General features: G+C 42.3%; 1 protein-coding gene, 1 long non-coding RNA gene and 1 pseudogene across 2 annotated transcripts; all 3 read left to right on the top strand.

Annotated features, from left to right (window-relative positions):
- Nucleotides 1-2854: 2854 nt before the first annotated feature.
- Nucleotides 2855-3319, top strand: LOC146642483 (uncharacterized). Its single transcript, XR_014909543.1, has 2 exons — nucleotides 2855-3129; nucleotides 3167-3319. It is a non-coding gene; the product is annotated as an uncharacterized LOC146642483 (long non-coding RNA).
- Nucleotides 3320-4204: 885 nt separating this feature from the next.
- On the top strand, nucleotides 4205-5955 carry LOC146642482 (histone H1 pseudogene; annotated as a pseudogene).
- A 5232-nt stretch (nucleotides 5956-11187) lies between these two features.
- Nucleotides 11188-11892, top strand: LOC146642481 (general transcription factor II-I repeat domain-containing protein 2A-like). The gene has a single exon (XM_085399301.1). The coding sequence runs from the start codon at nucleotides 11188-11190 to the stop codon at nucleotides 11890-11892; it is 705 nt and encodes a 234-aa protein (XP_085255427.1).
- The last annotated feature ends 669 nt before the right edge of the window (nucleotides 11893-12561 follow it).

Here is a 12561-nt window from a genome sequence, read left to right as displayed (position 1 = left end):
CCGTTGATTGACACATGACCTGGTAGTAAATATAATAGAGCAGGGGTCACTAACAGGCGGACCGGGGTCCGAGTCCGGACCCAGTCGCCATCCTATATGGACCCGGACCTATAGTTAACAAAATATTAAATTATATTTAATTTTGACGGGGCGATTCAATTTTAAGCGGTAACCTTACATTGTATTAGACCAGGGAACATACAAACCAATTGTGTGCGAGTTAAGCCACCCACGTGACACTACTTAGCCAATCACATCTGCGCATTCAAGGCGATCGCAACTCTGAGTGCAGACTAGTGATGGGATTTCCGGCTCTTTTTAGAGATCCGGCTCTTTCGGTTCGGCGCACTAAAAAGAGCCGGCTCTTTCGGCTCCGAACCGGCTCTTCAGGTTGTTTTGTTGCTTTAATTAATTTATTATTAACAATAATATAAAATTATGCACAAAAGGAATTACTAACGTAAAAACAAGTGGTTTTATTTATATATGTTTATATATAAATATATGCGGTGGCCCCTAGAGACAAAACACGTACAAACTCCAAAACACATTTCTAGCATGAACTGAACTTCCAAAGCAGAGCTACTAGATCACTTAAATTACACAATTGAAAGCATGTGTGTATTGTTTGTGTATTTATACACAGGCACTCATATATATATTCAAATAATTTAAAAAAAAAGTTCATTTACCTGTTATTACCACACACCAAATCCGGTCGTTGGTACTTGCTGGCTTGTGTAGCCACAAGATAACAAAGGCTCAACACTGCGCCCAGCATCCTGGAGCACTTCTGTTCTCTTTTGTACGTGTTTTGAGTTTTTATGTGCTTCTGAGTTTTTATATGCTTCTGAGTTTTTACATGCTTCGGAGTTTGTACGTGTTTTTACATGTTTTGGAGTTTTTACGTGTTTTGGAGTTTGTACGTGTTTTGGAGTTTGTACATGCTTCAGAGTTCGTACGTGATTTGAAGTTTGTATGTGCTTTGTCTCTAGGGGCCACCGTAAATATACTTTTATTTATTCACTCCACATAAAATGTAATAAATGAATCATATAATACAAAAATCAACTATTCACATTTCAAGTTTTAACTATTTAAATTTTCAGCTTTTTCCTTTCACAAATTTAAAGTGAAAAGAACACAAAACACTGCAAACCACAACACAATTAAATATAAATTATAATATGAAAACTAAAAGAACATGCATATTCTCTGTCATATGGACCTGCATGAATAAACTTTCTCAATCCTTTATCATCTGCAACCGAAAATAGTTGTGGATGATTACTATACCTTTCTAATGTTGTTGTCCCTGCCTCTCTTTCTCTCTCTCTGGCTCTGTTCCTGTGCTACTGAGTGTAACTACCGCCCCTCCCCCCTCTGCCCAGCGTAAAGCACAAGGCCCGCGTGCAGAGTGAAGCGGGAAAAAAGTGCGAGAGAGAGGCTGAGAGAAAGAAAAAAAAAAAAAAAACCCACGTGACGGCTCGCGATAAGGAGCCGGCTCGCGTCGTTCACGTCAAAGAGCCGGCTCTAAGAGCCATTTCGTTCGCGAACGACCCATCACTAGTGCAGACACAGACAGACAGAGGAAAGACATGGTGAGAGGTGAATGACAAGCGAGACGATTAACGATACAGTGAGACAAGACGTGAGCGGGAGTCACAAGAGGTAAAACAACTATGGCGCTTTCAAAAAAGAGAAAAGTAGACACCGAAAATAGAACTTTCAAGACTGAATGGACTGACGCATATATGTTCATTCTTCCGGCCGCAAGCAGCAAACCAGTGTGTCTCATATGTTCAGAAACCGTGGCACTGATTAAAAGTGGCAATGTCAAACGCCACTATGAGACAAAGCACAAAGCTTTTGAACAATCATACCCACCCAAGTCTGAACTCAGGTCCCAGAAAATTAGCAGTCTCAGAGCCCAATATGATCAGTCCACAAGGATCTTAACCAGTTCTTTCACCGCCCAACAACGTGCTCATGAATGTTCCCTCAGAGTTGCTTGGATTTTAGGTCAACACAAAAAGCCCTTTGCAGGTGTTGTCAAAGAGTACATGAGTGCAGTAGCAGAAACATTACTTGAGGGTAAACAAAAAGAAGAGTGTTAGATTTGTATTGTTGATTGTCATTTATGCTTAGAAATATTTACTTATATATGCTTAGAGTTTTGTAATTAGTTGTAGATTGGTAGAGGTTTTGATCCTTGATAGTCTGCAAACTTTGTGTGTATTAGACAGCACTTTGGGAGCATGAGAGGTCATACCGTGTCTTATTATTTTATGGTAGGATTAACGTAGTTGCGTCTGTTCTAGTCTAAGTGCTCTTTGTTTAGATGAACTGCAGGACTTCCTCACCGTGTTATCTAGGATGAACCATCTAGGGTGAGGGGGAGGCTACCCTCTTCCTGACCAAGAATGTTTGACCCTTTGATCAGCAGTCCCCACACACACACACACACACACACACACACACACACACACACACACACACACACACACACACACAGGCAAGGTACTCTTTGTTTGTATGTAGACGTCGTATGTTAATGAACCTATGCATATTCATGTAACCTCAATAAAAGGACAGTGTATGGGAGAACGGACGAGAGCTACTGGGGTCAAGCGAAGGAACGGCGTTTGTCCGGTTCTCTCCCGTGCACGAGTACCATGAAGAAGTTTGCCTACTTGTGTCTTGCTTAGCAGTGTAATTATATTGTCTTCAACGTTCCAGCGGATGGGTTCAAGCTACAAACCTAACATTAATTGGTCCTTCGATGCCGGATCCCTGGGATCGCATTCACCGAGGGGGGGGAGGCACGCTGAAAGACTGACGTCAGCCAGGAAGTTCCTGTGGATTCGCTGTCTGTCTTTCTCCTCGATGAATGGCGATCGGCGGGATTCAGGCTGATATTACACGCTAAGCAACGCCAAGTAAGTTTAAAGAGGCCGACTCTATAACCGTGTCGTTGTGCAGTCTCCGCCATTTTGTGAGGCGTTGAGAAGTTCGCTGCTTTGTGGAGCGATAACTGGGTTAGTGTCCCGAAAAAGAAGTTTTGGTTAAATCGCCCAAGGGTCCCAAGCGTCCGGTGAGTGTCCGGTTTTGAAATCGCCCTGGGTGTGTGTCCCGAGCGTCCCTTCATTGGGTTTTGTTGCGCGAGTGGGTGAGCGTCCCACAACTGGGTCAGGGTCCCGAGCGGTCCGGTGTGAGTCCGGAGTAGGCCTATTTTGTGTTGTTGTCATTGTTGTCGTCGTCGTCGTTTTTGTTGTTGTTGTTGTGTGAGTGTGTGCGGAGCAGAACACGTGGTCTGTAACACCGACTGTTGTTGTTATCATGGGTTTCTAAGCAACCAAGAGTGAGTTAGAGGGAGAAAGACGTTTGTGCTGGACTTTGCTCCTGGCAGCACAAAGTATTTATGTATAAAAGAGAGAGAGCGAAGGCTCCACAGCTGCGTGGGTGCACGCGAATGCGGTCGCGCGGGTTTCACGCGGACCTGAGCCGTGCGGTTAATCGCAGGCTTATAAATGGAAGAGATTCAAATGTTAGAAGTTTTCAGAAAACACACCAGCCTTGAAGAGTGTGTGGAAAAGGCCAGCCCACATCAGCAGCTGTGCTCTGGTGGGTGGCTTTCCCCCCACCCCTTCCTGACACAAAATGTTAACAGCCTGTGTGCCAAACCATTGAGGTGGATAGTTGTTAAAAGTAACCTACATTAAACTTGTGGTTGCTTAAATTCAGTACAATGACATGTGAGGTGAAGTGATATAGGTAAATATTTAAACTAATGAAGTGCATAGAGGCACTTGACCTGTGTGGAAGACGGTCGTCTTATTATGAGCCATTGTTGAGATATAGAGCACATCTGTGAAAACAACTAATATGCTCAACCCTGTATGAAACATCTAAAAATACATGATGGAGAAGCTGTGTTGAATATGAAAGTGTAAGACTTTGCCACTGTGGGCAGAGCATGCAACTACTGTGTGATGTCGCGTTGCAGTTTTGTTTTTGTTTTTTGAGCTGATGAGCAAGCTACACATTATCAGATCAAGAGCTGTCTGAGAACTACTCAAAGAGAGGGAAACAGAGAGTGTGCAGCGTTTCCATGAGCAGTTTTTCTGCACCTTGACTCGTGTGTGTGTGTGTGTGTAGCATCAGCATCATGTTTTTGTTTATTTGTTTTGTTGGATTAAAAATAATTAAATAAACTGGTGATCATGCTTATGGATCACCATGGCACATATCTCCAGCCATATGGTTTATTTATGCAGATGAAAAAGTGAGTGTGAATGTGTCTGACATCACAGTGTTTTTGTGCGCTGTGTAAAAGTAATTGCCTTTGATTGTGAGTGAGAGCGGTGATTCTGCAGGTCACCAGCTATTGTAACGAGAAAAAAAAAAGAGTGAAAAAGAAAAATCATAGGAAAAAGGTTTTGTGTTGATCAGCCAAAAACAACTACAATTTCATTTTCTGCTTTTAAGAAAAGACTGTTCACAAAAACACACACAGAGAGAGATGTGTGTTGATTAAGCAGTGATGATAATAATGAAATGTCTTAGTTTGTCACTTTCAGGTGAAAAGCAGACCTGAATCAATTTTCCACATGCAGCGGTCGGAAGGAAGTTATAGTTTAACATCATTGGAAACATGCAGGCCAAGTTTCTGGCTGACTTATTTACAGTGCCATGTGTTTCTCAACCTCACAAGCGAGCTCACTCCTCCCTGAAGATAAGGAATGCAGCTCCAAAGCAATAACATGATAAAGAGACAGCAGCAAGTCCTGAGCACAAAAAGTCCCAGCAAAGCAGCAGCAATGTGGATAAACAGCAGCAGAAGAAGAAAGCAAACCCATCTTCCTGTCTGATTGGTTGAATTTCACGGAGGGGCGAGCAAGATGGCAGCGTGAAGAGGAGTTTTTGTTTGAGTTCTCAGCACGAGACACTTATTTGACGTCTTTCTGGCCTTCGGGACTTTTTTGGAGATCAGCGCGCTAAACTTGCTGGATCTGAGGCCAGGGTCTGCGGCGGCAGCATGTTGAAATGCTCAAAAAGGACTGAGTGACTCGGGCAAGCCACATGCGGCTAGCGACATGAAAGAAATGGACCCTTCATGATGCGTTCAACGTGCCAGCGCTGTGGTGGGAAAGGCTCCATCATAAACACGCCCTGCGCCGAGGTTCAGGCCAAGAAGAAGAAGACGATGACTTCCAAGCCCAAGAAGGTCGGCCTCAGCGTGGGCGAGCTGATTGTGAAAGCCGTGGCCGCTTCCAAGGAGCGCAACGGCCTGTCTGTGGCCGCTCTCAAGAAGGCTCTGGCTGCCGGAGGCTACGATGTGGACAAGAACAAGGCCCGTGTCAAGACCGCCATCAAGAGCCTGGTGGCGAAGGGCACCAGGACCTCCGGATCCTTCAAGATGAACAAGGCTACTGAGAGCAAAGCCAAGAAGCCCGCCGCAGCCAAAGCCAAGAAACCGGCAGCAGCTGCTAAGAAGTCGCCCAAGAAGGCAGCAGCAGCACTTCAGCTACTAGACAGGACAAAGCTGAAGGAGAACTGCCGGGACTGTTGAAGAGGGAGAGGACAAAAGAGTGAGAGGACAACAGAGTGAGAAGACTAGGTGAGAACACATAGGAATTATTTAATGTGGGAAATCAAAATTTGGGTTAGCAAACCTGGGGAAAAGAAAACTGACTGCTTAAGTTGGAAAATTGAGACGGAGTCTGAAACATTGCGAAAATAGAAACATATACAAAATCACACACACACAAGCAGAACATGCATTAACCCTACTAACAATTCCAAACACAAAATGACTCATGAAGACTCATAGCACATTAGTTAAGAAATGATTAAATAATAGCAGAGAAATGTGTAGGAAAGGCAGCTTTAAGAACATGCTCTGCTGGAGATGCAGCTCCACAGACATGCATTAGACCTGCCTAATAACACAAACCCATGCAATGAAAATTAGCTTGTTATCTTTCATCAGTGTTACAATAGTGTCAATTTAGCAGACACTTGTTATCAAATGCTGAATTTATCCTAAAGAAAAAAATTGACTCTCCAAGTTGCAGGACAACAGTTTAACTTTTGTGAGAAAAAAGATCCTGGTTTGACCAACCAGTGATCAGACAATAAATTTAGTTGTTAAAATGGTAAATTGGGAGAAGCTTCCTGTTTGATTGAGGCAGCACATGTAATTTACTGTATGAGGGAAATTGTCTTTTGTGATACTATTTTGAACATGCTTTTCTGTCGTCCTGTCAACTTAGTGGGTTAATAGCTGATATGCAAATTAGTTGATCAGTTTTAGATTAATGAAAGGTGACTGAATTCTAGTATGAGTGAATGAGATGTGTTGGAGTTTGTTGTGTGTTGAGTGGAGACTCTAAAACACTGAGTTTCCTGCTTTGATGTGCGAGTGAATCCTGTATTTAGATACACAACTCTGAATACGTCAGAACAGACTGTTTTGTGAAGTGCATGACAGCATGTCACATGTTTTATGATGAAGGGAAAAGGAAAATTGAATAAAATAGATCTGTGGCCTAAATGAGTGAAGAGCACAGACCTGGTAATTAAACTCATAGCTAATAAGACATTAGGATTATGTTGTGTGTTGTGCAGCTGATGGTTGATTTGGAGTGAATCTAGCTGATGATTTTTCTTTTGGTGTGAAGTTGAGCCTGCCGATTAGTATGATGGTATGATAAACCATGCTAATGGTATGATTTACCCTCCTGAGATGAGGAGTTTGTGTCATGACTTAACAAGGCCTTTTTATTTTGATACTTTCACAGTGCACTGAGAGTTTGGTTTGATAATCTCTGTTATTTTTTATTTTTCATTTTTGAACAAGCACTGATTTTTGCTTGTGAATTTCTTTTCTTTGAGCAGATCTGCAAGTCGGGAATTAAAAGCGTTACACGTCGTCAAGAAAATTGTTGCAAGTGAGTTTCTCCACATTTAAAATGGGTTCAGGAGAAAGCCACTTATTTGGGACAATTAGGAAATGAGAGTCTCCCCCAAAAAGGATTCAACGAGGAAATCCAGTCTAAATTATTTTTCTTTTTGAAATGACGTCGTTTTGCTGAGCGTGGAAACGAATGCGATGATAATTTCCACAATTAGCAAAAGAAGGAACCACTGAGTGAATGAGTAAGAATTTTAAAATATCTGACTGACTGACTGAACATGATTGTGTGAAGCTAACCCCCACCTGACAAAGGTGCAGATGAACCCATGTGTTTCCTTTTACAGGAGCAGAAAGATGACAGCAACACTCGAGGTTGCATGATGATTTAACCTTTTAAATGCCATTTTCTGTGTCTGTGCATTTATCAGGTGTGTTATTCATAGGCTTGAGTTGCTCACAGAGATATCTGTGACAAAGTATGCATACGCCTGCGCAAGCGCTAATATTTGCATTTTCTTTTCTTACAGCATGCCAGTTCTTCATGTGAATTGATGATGCGATTTATACCAGGACAACTGGTTGATGTTTTTTCCTACTACAGGATTTCTGGGTTTATGTGTGAGGGAAACTGTGTTTACAGGTTATGAGTGGTGATGCTGTTGCATTGTGTTGATGGGAAAATGTGAAGGTTACTTTGATAATGTGAATAACCTGTGTGAAATTTCCTGTGTTGAGAACTGGTGTTACTTCTTTCCACAGCTAGGGTTGACTTTATGGTGTTTTTATGGCACCTCTGGAACCTGTTGACCTGTGTCTGACCTCTGTCTGACTACAGTCAATGTGTATTGCTAATGTTAGTTTCTTTGAGAATGCTGTGGAAGATTCAGCTGAAACGGACAAGTGACATGAGTAAAACAAATAAGAGATACAGTGTTTCTGGGATAGTTTGATATGGGCTCATTAGCTGGCCACTTTTGAGCCCATAGTAATATATAAGTGGAGTGACTTTGCTTAAGAGCAGTCACCGATTACATTAATGTTGCCTGAGTACATGGGATGATCCATGTCTGAGGCGACTTATGAAAATAATTGTAGTTTACTGATTTGAGAAAACCTGCACATGACACTTGTCTTGCTGATGTTGAATGCTTCTTGTCCTTATGATACAATTGTTTACAGGTATGAAGTTTGATTTTACTTCCAGATTTTGTTTTCCAGGCCATGATGGTGTGTATGCAGGCTCCTGGGAGAGCCAGGTGTTAAGCAAACTTAATATGCAAAGCACACTAACATTTTCATTGCAGGATTATGGGTCCAGGGTGGTGCTGCTCCAGGGGAGGAGATGCCCTGATGTTGCCTGGGATATGATCTAGCTAATCTTTTTCTTTAAGACTGGAATCCAGGTTTGGTGAGTTGACGCAGGGGTGTGTCCATGCGTCAAGAGGAGGGGTCCAAGGATTAACATTAAACAATGTTTTTTATTATTGTTGCAGTGATTTGTGTGATTAGCCGTTTTATTTACAAATATTAAACCTATGCAAGTGGTGCACCCATGTTCAGATGAGGCTTTGATGGCCTATAAGTGAAGTTCACTGAACTAAAGAATGTGGTTTGATGATTGTTGACATACTCTCCAAATAGTTTGTCTTCCTAGCAAGGAAATACAGGTGCAGCAGTAATCTCCTGAGAAATCTTCAGAGGCCCAGTGAGAAGCGCATAGCTGACAGGACCAGGCAGTGGTTGAGGTCAAAGATCAAGCTGATTGGGGCCCATCATGAAATCAGACCTTGGAGCCACAGCAAGGACCATGAAACTGCCTGCAAAATAGAGGAGAGGATTGTCCACAAGATGGGAGAGAGGCTTCAGGAGGATCAGAGATCATCTTCAGCACAGCAGACATCACACAGAGAGCTGTGCTACTAAGCTTCCAGGAAATCAAGAGGAGACTTCCCACAGCAAGATTTTAAATAAAATGAAAGATTCAATATTGACGCTGAGGAAGACGACTAAGGTGTACGACGTGCTCTGCCTTAAACCTTCAGCAGCGTTGGAACATGAAAACTCGTGGGATGAGGGGAGCGTGCCAAGCTCCATCGACAGCGCAGAAGGAGTTCGAGGATGACATCATGATTCTGTGAAAGCACAGGAACCAGAAGCTATGGTGGTGATGACAGCAGTTTCCTATGAACATCACCTAATGCTGTGCCACTATACTGTGCATACGATGACACTCTGAAGGCTGCTGGGATCATAACAGCAGTAAGATGACGGAACCCAGCACCCTTTCCACAGAGGTGTTTCTCTGCAGAGCGTGGACAATTAAGGAGTCATAAATATCCCCCTCACAAGACGAAGGTCTGAAGTCAGGTGATGGGGGCTGGTAAGAGGCCATAAAACTAGAGTGCTGAGAGGTCTGCAGCTTGGAAATAGCTGAGACCCATGTTGACGAACAACAAAACCAACTAGTATGTTTGAATGTCTATTCTACATACATTTGGACTCTGGTCCTATGGACAGTGATGGAAACAACTGGAAGAGACATTCATGACGCCCTGCAGAGCTTAAACCACTCTGCAGAAAGACATGTGATGTGCACACCCGGAGGAAGCACCACCAAGTTGAGATGTTTTTCAAAATGTTACTTTTTTAGTTTCACTATTAAATTAACAATTTCTTTGGTTGCTCGTAAGATGCAGTTTGCCATGAGATGAGCTCAATGAATGGGGTAACTGCTAATACATTTATTAAACTGTGTACCTTTCAGTAATTTAGGGTGATTTGACATATGCTGAGTATAAAAAGGTTTGCATTGAAACTGTCAGACATGACGTATTCATACCTGGGAACTTTTCAGGCATAAAGGTCAAAAAGGGGGGAAATGTTAGATTTGTATTGTTGATTGTCATTTATGCTTAGAAATATTTACTTATATATGCTTAGAGTTTTGTAATTAGTTGTAGATTGGTAGAGGTTTTGATCCTTGATAGTCTGCAAACTTTGTGTGTATTAGACAGCACTTTGGGAGCATGAGAGGTCATACCGTGTCTTATTATTTTATGGTAGGATTAACGTAGTTGCGTCTGTTCTAGTCTAAGTGCTCTTTGTTTAGATGAACTGCAGGACTTCCTCACCGTGTTATCTAGGATGAACCATCTAGGGTGAGGGGGAGGCTACCCTCTTCCTGACCAAGAATGTTTGACCCTTTGATCAGCAGTCCCCACACACACACACACACACACACACACACACACACACACACACACACACACACACACACAGGCAAGGTACTCTTTGTTTGTATGTAGACGTCGTATGTTAATGAACCTATGCATATTCATGTAACCTCAATAAAAGGACAGTGTATGGGAGAACGGACGAGAGCTACTGGGGTCAAGCGAAGGAACGGCGTTTGTCCGGTTCTCTCCCGTGCACGAGTACCATGAAGAAGTTTGCCTACTTGTGTCTTGCTTAGCAGTGTAATTATATTGTCTTCAACGTTCCAGCGGATGGGTTCAAGCTACAAACCTAACAAAGAGCTTCATGACAAAATAAAGCAAATACCTATGTCAGCATCAACAGCCACAAAGAGAAGTGAATTATTAGCTCAGGATGTGCTATCCCAGCTGGAAGAAGCTATTCATAAGACACCACGTGTAGGCTTGGCTGTAGATGAGTCCACTGATGTGTCTGACAATGCTCAGCTGTTAGTTTATGTAAGGTTCTTCAACAATGATAAGAAAGAGTTCTGTGAAGACCTGCTAGGTGTAACTTCCCTTCACAGCACTACAAGAGGAGAGGATATTTACCTGGCCATTAAGGAAATGTTAACAAAGCGAGGAATAGAGCCAAACCAAGTGGTTTCAATAACCACAGATGGAGCCCCTGCTATGATGGGGAGAGAGAAAGGAGCTGTAGCAAGAATGAAAGAGGACAATCCCGAGCTAATCTCTTACCATTGCATTATTCATCAGTCAGTGTTATGCTCCACCCTGTCAGACGAGTATGCTGAGGTGATGAAAACAATGATGAAAATGATAAATTTTCTCAGGGCATCTTCTTCTTGTCAGCATCGCATGCTCAGGGAATTTCTCAGAGAAGTTGATGCACACGCTGATGATCTTCTGCTTCACAACAATGTGAGATGGCTTAGCAAAGGCAGGGCATTGGAGCGATTTTGGTCCATCAGAAGTGAAGTAGCAGCTTTCTTGGAAGAGCTGGAAAGTCAAAAAGCAACAAACTTTTCTCTCTTTTTAAATGATGGGAAAAACATGGATATTGTGGCCTTTTTGGTTGATATCACTTCACACCTGAATGAACTGAATTTGAAGCTGCAGGGCAAGGACAATTCAATTTGTGAACTGATGACAGCTGTCCGCTGCTTTCAGAGGAAACTTGAAGTGTTCAAAGAAGACCTGCAAGGAGACTATGCACACTTCCCAACAGTGAAGGAACAGGTTCAGGGACAGAGAGATGTGTCCTCTTTTGTTGACTTTGTTGATAAGCTGATTGAAAACTTCAGCAAACGTTTTGATAGCTTCAGCTTTGGACAGCAGCTCACCATGTTCATAAAGAACCCATTTGCCATCACTGATGTCAGAGGGTTCTCAAAGGAAGTCACACAGCACTTCAAGTGGGCAAATGCTGGGCCTCTTCAAATGCAACTAATTGATCTCCAAGCAGATGTGGCCCTGAAAGAGCAGTTTGGAAGAACTGAACCTGCCACTTTCTGGCCCCAATTGGTCTCTGAGACAGCTTTCCCAAATCTGAGGAAAGTAGCCCTGTACATCTTGACCATGTTTGGCTCCACATACAGCTGTGAGGCAGCTTTCTCCACAATGAACATAATAAAAACTAAATATCGTTCCAGGATCACCAATGAGCACTTACACATGTGTATGAGAATGGCCCTGACACCATTCCAGCCCAGATTTAAAATCCTAGTAGAGCGAACTAAAGCTCAGTTCTCTCACTGAACAACAGAAAGTTGGGACGTGGAATATAAGGGGGTGAAAGAAAGAGAAACTGTAAAATTGTTAAAATGTTTTGATGTTATCTGTTGAAAATGTATTGAGACTGTTTAGTCGAGATGTAAAATGTAAAGAAAAAGGGAAACTTTTTTTTCTGAAATTAAGCACTTTGTTTTAAGATGCACAATTTAGCCATTTTATTTATTTTCTCTAATTCATTTTAAACAGCAGCCCTATTTCTAATGTAGGCCTACTGTGTGTTTCAGTGTTAACAATAAATTTTGTTGAAATGTTTTAACTTGTATTTTCATTGATTTGACAGTCTATTGTTCATACGTTCAGATATAAATTTAAAAAAAAAAAAAAAGGTTGCTTCTCTATCACAATCATAACGTAAGTTAGACATTATGATGTCCCGGACCTCTGCTTGAGAAGATTTTCTCCAACTGGACCTCCTCAAATTTTAGTTTAATACCCCTGTAATAGAGGGTCACCCAGGCAACAGCAGCTTGGAAAGTCCGCCGTCAGCTTCAAAACGATACGTGAGGAACGAATCGCTTCGTGCGTGGAGGCAGCTACAGTCCTAACAAACGCTCCAGCCTGTCTGTTTGTTTACAGCATCTCAGAATAAAAACCACAAAGGGCACCGCTCTGTCTGTAGTAGCAAAGTTCACC

The sequence above is a fragment of the Rhamphochromis longiceps genome, linkage group LG23, assembly GCF_057381845.1.
Source record: "Rhamphochromis longiceps isolate RC_006_pf linkage group LG23, R_longiceps_female_GT1.1, whole genome shotgun sequence".
Lineage (NCBI taxonomy): Eukaryota > Metazoa > Chordata > Actinopteri > Cichliformes > Cichlidae > Rhamphochromis > Rhamphochromis longiceps.
The sequence above is the reverse complement of the archived record's forward strand: the minus strand, read 5'-3'. Positions and strand labels throughout refer to the sequence as shown.